This window comes from Fringilla coelebs (assembly GCF_963513975.1).
Source record: "Fringilla coelebs genome assembly, chromosome: 5".
NCBI lineage: Eukaryota > Metazoa > Chordata > Aves > Passeriformes > Fringillidae > Fringilla > Fringilla coelebs.
In genome coordinates this window covers 45,978,956-45,993,310 of record NC_140033.1, presented here as the reverse complement: position 1 = coordinate 45,993,310, position 14,355 = coordinate 45,978,956, and the positions used below count along the sequence as shown (strand labels likewise).

The following is a 14,355-nucleotide window of genomic DNA, read 5'->3' as shown; positions in this document are numbered from 1 at the left end:
TCTATAAAGCATTTTAGGATCATGTTCTGATATGACAGGAAATATCATGGTAGAATAGACTAAAAAGCAAGAAAGTATATATGGAAAAAAAAGTCATTTAAGTAAGGATTCCTCTCCCAACTCTCTGAATTACATGTGCAAAGGTGGGTTTGAGTTCCTGTACTCCATTTATGCATAGCAGAACTATCTTCTGGTTCTTAGGTTGCCCCCAGATAGATTTGTTTGCCTTATACATCTACCAGAAGTTCCTCTTCTCCTGTTAGTTTTAATTCAATTTCTTACAAGATGTGTGCTCTCATTAAGGAAAATACTGCTTACCTTTCCTCCAGTGGGGAATTTTGATGAACAGAAAGACTGTTGCCCATGCCAATATTATATCAGGATCCTTTTCACCCTTTAACTGGGTAATCCTATTCCTCATCCTCAAAGCTGTTGGTTGGGTATGCCAGAACTTGATCTTTCTCAGTCTCAGATCATGGTACAGTTGTCACTAATGTAGTCCATTTTTTCCATTAAACCAGGATCCTTATTAGTACAGAGTGATATCTACAATTTTAGTCAAGATGCAACTGGTTTTCATCTTTGCAGTTCAATCTCTTAGAAATAAAATTTAGTGCTCTGGCTTCTCCTAACAATTGAACCTCTGTGGATTTCATTGTTGATATGTACATCACTGATTCTTATCCTTGACAGAATCAGAGCATGGTTGAGGTTGGGAGGGAACTCTGGAGGTTATCAGGTCCAACTTCCCCTTTTCAAGCAGAATCCCGTGGAATAAGTTGCCCACAATCATGTCCAGACGACTTTTGAATATCTTCAAGGACTGAGACCCTACTTTCATGGACAACCTGTACCGGTACTGGGCTCAGTTGCCTGAAAAGCCAAAAAAATGGAAGAAAATCGATATGTTTAAATAGAACCTACTGTGTTTCAGTTTTCCCCCATTATCTCTTCTGTCACTGGACATGACCAAGCCTGACTTAGCCTTTTTTATACCCTCTCTTCAGATATTTGTAGACATTGATGAGATCCGCTGTAAGCCTTCATTTGTCTAGGCTAAACTGTTCCAGCTCTCTCTGCCTTTCCTCATAGAAAAGATGCTTGAGTCTCTTAACAATTTTAGTGTCCCTCTCTAGGATCTCTATCTCCATCTTGTGCTGGGGAGCCCAGAACTGAACAGAGCATTTTGGGTGTGGACCCCCCAGTAGTGAGCAGAAGGGGAGCCACCTCCCTTGACCTGCTGTTAACACTCCTCCTCGATGACAGAGAACTCTGTCTTAATAGTACCAGGTCCAGCCAATAGTCATGCCAGTAAGTGACCAATCCAAAGGAAACGTGATATGACACCAAGAGGATAATAGGCTTTTTTCAAAATTGCTGATGTCAAGCCTCTTTCAGTAATCAGAACTTTAACTATCAGTGACTTTTCTGAGAACTTTTCTCATTCCCAGAAATTTCTGAGCTGCACATTAATCTCTGTGTGTACCTCTGTGGTTGCACTGTCGTTGCAGAGTTATCCCATTTTGAAGTCAATTGCACTAACTGGAAATATCCTGAAGATATTGTTTGAGTAAAGGATTCTGAAACCGTCTCTAAGTAAATCTGCATATTTAGTCTTCTTGTTCCAAATAAACCTGGGAATGTTCAACTGGATTGCTTCTGAAAATGGAAATATTAGAAGTTGTTTTGAGATATGTGTTTCGTATGTATATTCTCTTACTGACTTCCTTCTCCTCTCTGTTATGCTGTTAGTATAAGTGGTATGCAGGATGTAGATGTCATTGGGCATGCTCTACTTTTTACCTCCATGTACTAAGCAGTAGTAGGACATATGTACACTTAGAGTGTGCTCACATCCTATCTCAGGATCTCTGATTACTTCTAAATGCCCTGTCATTGCATTGCTCTCTGATCCATTCCGACGCAACTAATTAATAATTAATTACTATTTTATTTCAGAATTGGGTTTTGTATGTGTGTACCTTTAAGGTCTTTCTACTGTAGTAAGTATGACTTGGATAAAGTATAGAAAAACCAAATTCAAGCAACAAAATATTTAATTTTTGTAACAAATAAATTTCAAAATCTAATTTACTATCAAAAAAAAAGAAGGTAAGTCAGATACTCAGTGAGATCTAGTAGGGCTCTAGCTAATGCTATTGGATGGAAAGTGATTCTGTTCAGATTTTTCAGTAACAGCAGTATAAAATACTAAGAAAAGTAGCTTTTTAAGAGAGGTAGTGTGTTTTTCAGTGCTATGAATTTTATGTGTGCAAAAGTCTGCTCACAAAGAATTCTGTGTCAAAAAAATCTGCAAAATCAAGTTCACAGACATCTAAGTTAGAATTCAAATGACATGAGCATAGGCATCTAAAGCTGTTGGGGGTGCCTTAGGGTATCCAAGGCATCTGTATGGGGCAGATGTGAGGCAGATCAAATGTGAACATCAACTGGACCAGCAGCTGGACACCAGGATGTCCTAGGGCATCTCTCACATATAACTGAATTGACCTTCTAGGGTGTGATCCAGTTTCACATTAACACAGCTAATTGTAGATGTCCACGTGTAAACTGTCTGGCTCTGCTGAAGAGCTGTGTTCCACTGATGGTGCTGACTAGATTTTCACTGCCTGTAATAGGAGTTTAGAAATTTTTCACAAGCTCAGGCTTGTGAACAGGGAACTGTATTCCCTTCCTACTATATTCTCTTATATAGTTATTAATTTTACAGTAGAACTGATAGCATTTTTGGTTTTGTCTTGAACAATAATAAAAAATCTTGTATTCTAGTATTTATTCCATGTTTTTTATGTATAGGTAAAATAGAAGGGAAAAGATAAATTTTTATTTTCCAAGTGTATTCTTTACAGAAAGATTAATTGGTATTTTAAATGTCACAATATTTCTTTTCTAGACAGAAAAAGGGAGTGCCCTACATGAAGCAGCCCTGTTTGGAAAGGTGGAGGTAGTACGCATTTTGCTTGAAACAGGTAAATCTGATTTACAGGAAACACTGAACAAATACCCTTAATTTTCCTAATTTGGTGTAAGTGTCCTTAAGTTATGGTTATACAAATTACTATTATCTTTATCAGCCTTTGCAAATCTAATCACATGTATTTCTCATTAAAACAGTGTTCTTTTAGAATAAGAAATTGCTATATACACAGAGAACAAAGGTGATGTTCAGACTCAGAAATTCCATATATGACTCAGTGTATGCCACTGTATTCTGAGAATAAATGTATGATAAGAACAAAATGGCTACATAAAATTTTGTTATTCACTCTGAAAGGCAGCCAAGAATATTCTTTGATGTAGAGACCAGAAGATTCATGTTCAAATTTATTTCCTTCAGTTAGCTATTCCTAGCATACACACCATTCTGCTTGCTTCATTTCCTGGATAAACTGAGTGCCTGCAAAGAAAGGGGAAGGCACTGTGTCTCTGAGAATTGCATTTGTCCTGAAAGAAAAGAAAAGAAGAACAGGAATATAAAGTCCAAACAACCCATCTACTACGTAGTAAGTTTCAGAATTGTTGTAGGTAAATTGCTCATCTAGACAACTGTCTTCTCAGGTAAATGGGAAGAGTAATGAAAATTCTTAGAAATAATTTCTTGCAGATCCATGAACCTCCATTACACTGAGGGATTTCATTGGTCTTTATTATCAGTTCTTGTGGTGTTTTATATGTATACTGCAAAAGAAGGTATATCCTAATCACAGCTCTTCATCTGAATCTCATTAGTGTATCCCTGATCTCAAACCTGTTTTCAGAAAAAAAAAAAAGGGTCCTTCCAAGTTGCTTCTTTATTTGGAAGAAAAAGGAGGAGGCTGAAAAAAGGCCTTTTTATTTCCTAAAAAAGGAAGGACTGGAGAACATCAAACAAACATAGGAAGCCCTTTAGACCACAGAAAAGCCCATGTTTTTCAGATTAATACATGTTACAGCCTCTACCAGCATACAATTGTCAAGACAGTGGAGTAGAATCTTCACTGTGAACTCCTTCAACCCCAAATGCTCTGCACTTCTGCAACACTTCCCACCTTCTGTCTTTTGTACCTAACAATCCCCTCTTTTCTAGTTCTGCTTCAAAAAGAGTCAGAAGATGTAATAAGTAGCTGCTACAAAGGAAAGATGTGAGTTGGTATGTCTGGCCTCTGAAAGTCAACTGCTGCTCCTAAATAGCCCAGTAATATTTTGGGGTTGTTTTCAGTGAGAAAATTTTGTGTTTCTCACAAAACAAATTAGGAAAATGTCCATTGGGTTAGGAAAGTGCAGCCTTTTCAGAATGCTTTCAGAATGTTTTAAATGCTTTTAAATCCTGCTCCCTCTGTTTTTCTCTGGTGTCCTGAGAAGAATTTCACTTTGTTTGCTAGGTCATTTCATATCTTTACGTTTTATGAAAGCACATCTAAACTGAAAAACAACTTGAGCATTCTACCATAAGGCAAAATTTCCAAGGAAGGTCCTACAAGGCAAAGATAGAGTCATGCAGTGTCCTGTACAACAGGTTCTGATCCAGGGCAAGCATCAAACTTAATTCACAGTTTCAGCCCAGCTATTACTTTGTTACCAGTATGGATGGTCTGTGAGGAAATCCTGTGGCTTTTTGTAGTGCCTGTATACTACACGTGGATATTTCAGTCTATTCATGGCATGAATTTTGAAAATGTTGCCATGATGTACAACTTTATTAGCATATAGATGAAAACTTTTTCAGTCTTGCTCCCGAAATACATACTGGTGCTCTGGATCAGAAAGTTCCCAATGAATTAAAGTAGTTTGGAGAGAAATGTAGGAAAGACATTCAGAGAATTTCTTGATTTTACAAAATATCTTATTCAGGATGGCTTTTCCTTAGGAAAATCTTAAAATAATCCCTAATTTGGTTACTTTATATCCCTATGATATACAGGAACATAAAAACCATTCATGTCAGCATGTAAATTTTAGGCTACTCAAGCTTTAAACAGAAATGTATCCTGTACTTCAGCTTTAATGCAGTTGTAAAACCTCTTGCTTTCAATTTGTCTGATAACTCAGTCTGCTATAACACATTTATAATCCAAAGCATTTAGGGTTAAATATTCCACCACAGATCCATTTCTTTTTCAGGAATTGATACCAACATAAAGGACAGTTTGGGTAGAACGGTTTTGGATATACTTAAAGAGCATCCATCTCAGCAGTCTCTCCAAATTGCAGCTCTACTTCAAGGTAAGGCATATTCAATTACACATTTAGAGAAAATAGAGAAATATTATTGTATATTGTAATTTCTAATCTTTAAATGTTTCATTACACAAAGGAGCAGTCTTTTGATTTAAAAAGACTAGTTGAACAAAAATAAGTTGTCCAATATCTGAATTTCAGAGTAAACCCTTTCTTTTTTGTGGGCCACTGACATTACCATGATGTGTCACTTATACTTAGTCTTTTACCATTCTTCATTACACCATAACATATTGTAATATTTCAGTAGCAGTCCCATTAAATTATAATGATAACCTACAATTGAAATGCTTGATTTGTAGCAACTGACTGAAAGATGATGACAATTTTTAAAATAATTTCATTATATTTTTTCATTTTCCTTAAATGAAAAAAAATATAAACCAGGCAGTATTTCTTGTTATTGTAGGAGAAATAATAAGATTTTGTACATGCATTTGTTCTCATTCCCCATCTTACTTTCACAGTGTAAGGTTGATGGAAGTTCATTGTTTACTTCAATCTTTTACTCTAGAAGATGGCTGTAAAGTGATGAAACATGAACTACAATATAACTCAGTGTTAAACATAATTTCTTCTCTTCTATGGAATTTGTTGCCTGCATTTTCAGCTTAGCCTTTCATTAAGTGCATTTGACAGAGGATGTCCCTGCAGGTATCAGTGCTGCATCTTCATCTGTATTGATTATTCCCACCATTAAATAAGCCATTTAAATCAGTTCTGTGTTGGTTCTACACATGACAGGCTCCCTCATAACTGTATTTTATAAGAACATTTCTTAGAGAAAATGAGGTCATGTGGCCATACTGTGTCATTTCTTTTCTGAATTACTTCCAAACTAGTTGACCAGCTTCCGTAAAGTTTTCTGGTAAGATGATGGACTGAAGATACAAAGCTCCTATAAGTATAATGAAAATTTTGCAGGCTCTAGGAGAGGTATTCCTGTAAGGAGCAGATTCATGTTAGAGCTGAACCAGTTAACAGATTGCCTTGAGGTCTCCCTCTTTCCCTGTTTCCTATTTTCTTTTGCCTTCTCCCTCACTTTCCCCCTTCCTCCTCCCTTACTTCCACCTACACAGTTCCCGTACATATTCCCCATTTACATGAGACTTCAAAGTGACTTGATTCAGTTCACAAACTGGTAGAATACAAAAATATATATTTATTATATATATAAAATACTGACAAATAATATTAAAAATATAGAACTATACTTTCTGTAGTTTTAATTAGCTTGCCTCCTGTGTGATTCAGGTCTCCAAGTTACCTCTGTCCCAGGTAACTCACAGTAATGTGCATTGAAAAGTGGGAGGAAGAGATGTGTGGGGGACACAGGGCTTCCCCTGGCAGCAGAAGGGAGTTTCTAATTTGAGTCAGACTCAAACTTCAACCTTTAAGTCCTCACAGAGCTGCAGTATGAACATACTACCATGTAGAGGAAAAGAGGGTTAATGTCATCCTGGAACTTTTTCAGTGGCAGGAAAATGGTCAGTCAGAGCTCCCACTTTCTTAGACATCAAAATCAATCATCCTTCAGATATTAATTTAAGATTCATCATAAAATCCCATCGCCAACTAAACTAATTTTACTACCTCTTTATTGTTCCATTTTATCCTCATTGTGATAACCTTGCAGTCTCTAACCCCACTGATGAACATTTTTTTTCAAAGTGCCATTACTCTATGAGTAATAAAGTACCACACCCCTTCTCATGGTTTTCTCATGTTGATGGATCAGTAGCTGCTCTGTCCTTACCACACACATACAGAAAAAGAAATATATTAATTTCAGTCCTTTTTATTGCTTTGACTTGCAGTCTTTTTCAAAAGAGTTCCTTGAAGTATAAAAATGATTGCTTAGTAGTTTCAGCTCTTATTAGTGTGATGAAACTGTCTTGTAATGAGCAGCTGTTTATTTTTGCTCTCTGCCTATAATCAGAAGTGATGTGCAAGAATGAAAAATGGTCACAAATATGCCATTCTGACTCTTAAGACAACCTGAGGATCTCCTTCAGAACTCATTTGGGGAACTTACAAAGATTATTTTTCATCAGCAAAATGTTCTATGAACTTTATCCATCAAAGTTAGAGCTGAAGTTGAAAAAATCAGGAGTGGCGGGATTCAGTACTAGCACTACTGATGATACAGTTGACCTACCCTCCTCTAAAAGACAGTTGACTATACTCTTCACTAAGTGTGGGTATTTATCCTATTGTAGCTGAAAAATCAGTGAACCACTAGAATTTTTGGAATCCTGACTGTACTATAATTGAGTTTGACTTCAGTGCATAATGAATTCCATTGTAAGAAAGGGCAATTACTGAGAAAGATATAGTGGCTTCCAAATACATTCCTGTTAAGGCTGCTGTCTTCAGATGGTTGTCCAAAGCAGCTTACATGGCTCTTTCATGTAGACTTATAGGAAATAGAAATTAAATTAAGGATGTCAGACAATTACTGGCCAGATTTTTTAAGTTTCTTGTTAATTTTGTGCTTAATGCAGACATAGTGGCATTGATTTGTTCTTTCATCTTGTTGCCAGGATAGACCAAGATGTCATCACCAAGCATTCTCATTATTTTTTTCTGGGTCCCCCTTGCGCAGTTCTGAGTGTCACTTTACAGTTTATAGTATTAACATAGCATCATGTTTGTCCCTGCCACAAAACATTAGCTTTCAAAATATAAAACAAAGGCTGAAGGATGCATATGAACAGGCTGGCAGAAATAGGCAAGTAAATTATGTGACTGGTATTACTGGTGGGCCTGTTACGCAGGGGGATTACAGAGTTGGAAGAAATGTTTAGAAAGAAAATTAGATGGCTTTGGGGATATTTATAACAAACTTCTTTGAAGGAGATAAAAGTAATTTTTGTGTTTGGAAAGCAGTTAATGGAGGTAGTGACACTAAATCCCATGAGCTGATACTTAACCCAATAGGGCTGGTAGCCACCTGTGAGTAAATGCCCTCCCAGAATTTAAGAATAGTGAATAGAAATTGTTCTCTTCTCTTTTAAAGAATATTTAGACAATTACTTTTTACACATTGTAGGTTTAAAGAAACAAAGCCTTTTGCCCATGAGGTTTTAGAAGTGATCCTAGCATTCTTGTGATCCTTATTTTACATCTTTTCTCACTATCCTGAGAAAAGAGCAATGGAAGTTTCTGCAAAAGTATTTTTATGTGTGCTTGTAAAGTCTGCTGCCTTTTTTGAGATGTAGGCATATTATCTGAGAGAAGGAAAATAAATTAAAAGATCACTTTAAAGAGCAGCAGGAAAAAGGCTGAGTAAGCTATAGAACACCTAAATTTTTTTTTTTACTGCCTGTTAATTCTAGTTGGAATTAAGAGAAATGACAGTTCAGGTTTTACTTCTATGTTTTTTGTATATGTCTCATAATTTTCTGTGTCTCCATGAGGTCTGAGTAGCATTGAACTCACTTAAAAATACTTATTAGGGTTTAGATTCCTAATGTAGTAAGAAAGAAATAGCTGTATAAGTATATGTACTGGAAGAGGAGAGAATTAGGATACTGTGCCAAGCCAGGCCAGGCTACTGGATGCATTTCATGGGTTTAGTGAAACAACAGCACTCAGTGCTGAAGCAGTTAACAGTACTGGCACTTAGGGCTTTTATAATTAGGCATTGGAGATAAAAGGGATGTTGCCAAGGCTAGTAGGCCTAAAATTAAACCAACCAGCTGTGTTTTAGCTTCAGCACGTGTGAACGTGACGCAGGTGCAAGCTGCACCGTCTTTCAACTCTTTCTGCACAGCCCACTATGCTCTCTATTAGAATCTTGCTCTTTTACTATTTCTGGAAGCAGAATTCTCATTATTATGAAACAAAGAAGATAGTAGATAAACAGATGAAAAATGGCATGAGCCCCAGTAAATGCTGCTGCATAGAGAGTATGGAGGGAGATGCACTGGAAAACTGTTTCCTCTATTCTGCTGAAGCTGCTTAGGAACCTAACATTGTTTGTACCTGTTTCCAAATTATTCATAAATGGAAAATACATAAGCAGGTGCAGACTCAGAACTCCTTTCTATTCCTCTCTGCTTAAATGGCTTTGTTGACATTAGCACTGGCTTTTTTTTTTTTTTTTTTTTTTTAATCTCACTCTCTTTCTCTTTCTCTCCTCTTTCTGTGGACAAGTAGATCTTCCATTCTGTTGAGTGCGGGAGGCCAGCCTCAGTCAAGGCTGGAAGAATGGAATAAGTTTTCAATCAAGGATTTAATTACAGCTGCATGGGATAAAAATAATTGAGATCTCAATTCCTCTTCATTGTTTTGGTTTTGTTTTTATTTTTTGTTTTGTTTATGGGTTCATTTTGCTATGTTTTTCTGGGGACTTTTCAACTTCTTCTGTAGGCTCTTGTTGAAAGGCTGTAGAGCATTGACTGCATTCATGAATTAATTTAACTACTGTTGTTGAGACTGAAAGTTTAGCTGCAACCTTACCTATCTCACAATCGTAGGAGTACTTCAGTGCCAGTTTCTGTTATCTTCCCTGAACACATGCACAAAAACATCTATTGATTTCAGCTTTCTCTGGGATTCAGTTTAACTTGAATCATTTAGAAATTGTCCTCTGAAATTTAGGAGACTGAAGTGAGCCGGCCTCCATCTCAGCTTGTCTGTCACCTTAGCACGCTTGACCATGGTAGTTACCAGTCAGTTTCCTGCTACTGCAGCTGCTTTAAAGAGAAGAGAAATTGGGTCACAAAGCCTCAGGTGGGTTCCTTCCCGTGGGGGCAAGTGAGCTGTTTTGGGAGGAATTTTTTGAGAGTTTCCTGGCTGGGCCAGGACTCAATAGAGCTGCAGAATCCTCAGACAGGTTCTGGAAGAGTCTTAAGGGGGGCAGAGGTTTTTCTGAAGATTGCTGCCCTTCAGAAAGATGTGTTAGCACCCCTCTGCAGGGATATTGGCAATGGAGGGGACTAGTTTCTGTAAGTTTTATTTTTCTTATCTAGTTACTCGGAGAGACTGCTGCTTAAAAAGGTGAGTGTTCATATTTATATTCTGGTCAAATTTGGCCTTTTTGGGCTTTTTTTAGAGTTTTAAAGAGCCTTTTGGTCCCCTTAGGGAAAAATTGTTCTAGAAAAAATTCTACATGAATCTACTGCATGGCATGGCTGAAGTAGGGTATAAAAACAAAAGAAAGCGGCTTATACTTCATTTAAAGTACAATAAGGATTAAAATAAGTTGTTTGGGTTTTTTATTTTCCATTAAAATAAAAAGTTTTCTGAGGTGAATATAACCATTACTCTAAAAGCCAAGGTTTGTAAACAAAGCAAAACTCTTAACCCTACCACCTCAGTGAGAAATTAGAATCTAAGAGGGGCTGAAGTTCAGGCAAGTTGTGCTGTTATACTCCTTGGAAGTTCAGGAGCAGCTCTAGCTGAGCTGGGCCATGCTCTCTTCATGCTGGGGAGGCAGCTGTGTTTCTCTGCTTCTATGTGCAGTCTTTCCCATCTCTTTGGCTTTGGCCTAACTGATATTACAGAAACTAAGAAAGCTGTTTGAACCTTCCCAAAGCTTGTTCCCTTCTTGAGTTATATTCCCCACTGTTATTATTTCCACTGCTGTGTGACCACTTTTATGGTATTACCTTTTGTGCACAGGACTCAGTTTAGGTTTAGTGGGGCTTTGGCAAAATCTGGTAACTACAGAAAAGAATCCTACTAAACTGACCAAGATTTTTGAACTCTTAGTATTAAGAGCTGCAGTAGTCCTCACTTTACACTGACATGTAAAGTTCGTTCTGGGTAAGGTGAAGAAGTAAAATGGTCCATTCTTCCCATTATGAATTTGACAGATTGTGTCCTAAAGAGCCTTTACTCTCCCCTGTGTTAGGAATGATGGGTTTTTCTTCTAAAGTTTTGTGAAACCTCAGATAGGGACACTGTTCTGGTCATCAAGTATAAGTCACTAAGCTTAGCTTTGTTCTGAATTCTCTTTTTGCTTTGAGAAAAATGATCCACCCTGAGCAGTCTCTCAAGCACCCAGCAGTAAGTTTGGGCAGGATTTGAAGATGGATTCCTACCCAGCTGCAGGTGATTAGAATGCAGCTGCTGGTGAAAGTATCCCGTGCTTTTGTGTGTTTTTTCTTTGGCTCTTGATACAGATCACTTGTTCTGTGTCTCTTTCTCTGACAGTATTATGGGTAAGTACACATTTACCTACATAATAAGCCTCTTTAAACTGAGGCCCTGTCTTTATCTTGTGTGTATCTGGTAGAATTTTCAGTAGCATAAACCAAGTTAGGAGTAGTCGTCCCACAAAAGCCCAAAGTCTCAAGGGTTGTACCCTCACAACGTTGGCATGCTGCCAACCTGTTGTAAGCCTTTTGTACCATACCTTGTGAGAGCCAGCTCTAAAGGTTTTCTGGAAGGAACTCTGTGTTTTTTAAAGTAAGTATTTAAGACTTATGCTGAACTTGGGATTTCCTCCTCAGAACTAGCCTCCAGGAGGTAAGTGCATTGGTATGGAAGTGGGGACTGACAAAGTACAAAAATAGAGAATTACTTTAAAATCACAGTCTTGTACGATTATGTGACAGCAGGGTTAGAGTCCTTCACAATATCTCCTTCATTTCCTCTGCTAATTATAGCTGTAATAATCTAATAATTGTAACATTCACCTGATAGAATTACATTTCCTTTTGGACGGTTGCATAATTACCAAGCAAACATTTTTCATACATGAATTTATTGTTTCTTTTAGTTTTCTTTGGGTATGGCTTCTTTTTAATCTTATCCCAATCTTGCACATTAACTTGACAAATACTATCTCTGGCAGAGCTGGAAAACATTCCAGAGCATTTTGTCATGGTGTTAGTTTTCTTATGGTCTCCTACAGTTCATCTTTGCTTTCAGACCCACACACACACAAACACAAAATTTTCATGTGATGACATTTATGACAAATTATGCCAGGGACCACTGCCAGTCATTAAACTTAGTATATGGCACTTTCAAATCATAAAATTTTTTAAAAAAATACCCCAACAATCTGCAAAGCGTTTTGAAACTGCATGCTGTTCTATGCCATTTCCAATTTCAATTTCTCAGATGCCTATTTTATCACAGATTGTATTTGGGTTTTGGGATTTGTTATTTAATCATGAGTAACAGCAAGCTTAACAAGTGCATTTGTGGACTGTAGAAATTAAATCAGGGAGACTTCACTTCCCAGAAACTCATTAGTCCTTCAGTGTGATATTGATGGAAGACAGTTACTCTACTTTGGTGCTCTGTGTGTTGCAACATATGCTATTGTGGTTACTATTGGTATCACAATGTAATTATTTAAACAATTTTGTAAACTCATGAAAATGCAGACACAGAATAACTGCCCAAATTGAGAGCTGCTCAGTTACTCTGCTGGAAAAAAAAAGTGCCACTATTGCAATAATTATTTTCTTATTAATTATTGCACTGCAATTCATTAAGATTTTGGTCTTCCACTTAGGTAGCTTGTGTTGAAAAGCACATGAAAGTAATGTAGATATTTATTAGAAAAGAACAGTAATGAAACTAAAGTTTAGCACATTCATTATTTCTTGTTTTTCTGTTTTTATAAACATTGTTGTGAATGTGGGGCAAGGGAAGTTTAAAGGAGAAAAACCAGAAATTTCAGCACACTGCTTTTTAGATTGCTATTTTAAACTAAATTTTCATAATTGCTTTTTGTTTTTCCTCATATACTGTATCTGTGCTGCAAGCAGAGTATTTGGCTTTCTTAACAATATCAATGTTTGTATGTATTTTGAACATCCTGAATATCTTGACAAAAAAGTCTCAACAAACTTAGAATAAAGGTCTCTTTTAACTGTAATAATGTAATAGAACAGTTATGTTGATATTTCAAGGAGAAAGAAAAACACAGGGATAGTCTCAACTGATTACCCTTACAATGAGATTTCTGTAGCAGTTTCCACAGGGTGAAGGACTGGCCATTTTACAGTCCTTTCAACAAATGACTGCCTTGCAGCAGTGTTTATGAATAATTATTATTTCAGGGTTGTAAAATTAATGTTTGCCAATGACAATAATAATATTCATAATACTTTTATCATTATGAATAATAATTATTGCAGGGTTGTAATATGAAAACTTGAAAAGTCTTTAATGAAAAAAAAAGTAGCAAATATACTTTTGATTGAAATTACCCTCGTAATTCAGACTTTTAAGTGTATTTGTATGTTTAACTTGCAGAATATATGGAAACAGGGAATGCAAGTATTTCAGAGGAATGCCCACTGGAATGTGCAGAACATCAGTCTTGCGTTTTGTCCCCAGAAGTTCCTCCGTCTCCAAAGGCTAAAAGTAAATACATATACTCTGTGAATGCAAAAGCTGTACTGAATTTCTCTTTAATATTAACATTCATACAGACTTACAAAATGGAAAAAAATTAAGAAAGCTATTGATATCAAGTCTGGATTTTTCTACCATGAATCACCTATCTTGACTACATACACTGTAATCCATGTCATATAGAAAAGCAAGGAACTGTATTCTCAGAAAGGACAAGTTACTGATGGATTACAATGTACTGCATTGTTTAATCTTAAATATTTTTAATTTATCTGACCTTATCCATTGCATAATCAAGTAAAACAAAAATACTAAATACGTTGAAATACTCTGCAGGTATTGTCATCTACCAATTGTTTCACTTTTGGAAACCTCTTTCAAAGGTCACAAATGTACTGCTCTTCCATTTGTCTTCTAACACAGCTTTCATACACTGTAGCAGTCACTTGTGTGCATGTGCTTTCATTTTATGTTCTGATTCGCTGTTTCCACACCACAGCCACTAAAACAGTGGCATTTCCTGAATGTGGTGTCTTTCACGAAAGTCATCCTCCCGTAGAGCCTAACCTGACTTCTGCCTTCAGCAATCATCCAGATTGAATGTTATTGACTGCTGACAAATAACTGAGCCTGTCCTTGGTTTTGTTGTGTGGGTTGTGGTGTTATTTTGTTTAGTAGTGATTTTTTGTGTTTGTTGGGGGGGTTTTTTTGGGTTTTTTGGTCTTTTTTTAACATGTTCTTTTTTTCTTTAACATGTTCACTGGGAGAGTTTTTATTCATGAGAGAATGAAG

General features: G+C 36.6%; 1 protein-coding gene across 4 annotated transcripts in view; it reads left to right on the top strand.

Moving 5' to 3' along the window:
• ANKS1B (ankyrin repeat and sterile alpha motif domain containing 1B) overlaps window positions 1-14,355 on the top strand; it is a gene marked incomplete at both ends in the record, with an annotated part of 409,595 nt that overhangs the window by 65,257 nt on the left and 329,983 nt on the right. For all 4 annotated transcript variants that reach the window (XM_084206425.1, XM_084206426.1, XM_084206424.1 and 1 more), the window contains 3 exons: window positions 2,915-2,990; window positions 5,122-5,223; window positions 13,462-13,572. In XM_084206425.1, coding sequence (XP_084062551.1) covers window positions 2,915-2,990; window positions 5,122-5,223; window positions 13,462-13,572 — 289 coding nt within the window. The remainder of the gene's footprint in view (window positions 1-2,914; window positions 2,991-5,121; window positions 5,224-13,461; window positions 13,573-14,355) is intronic.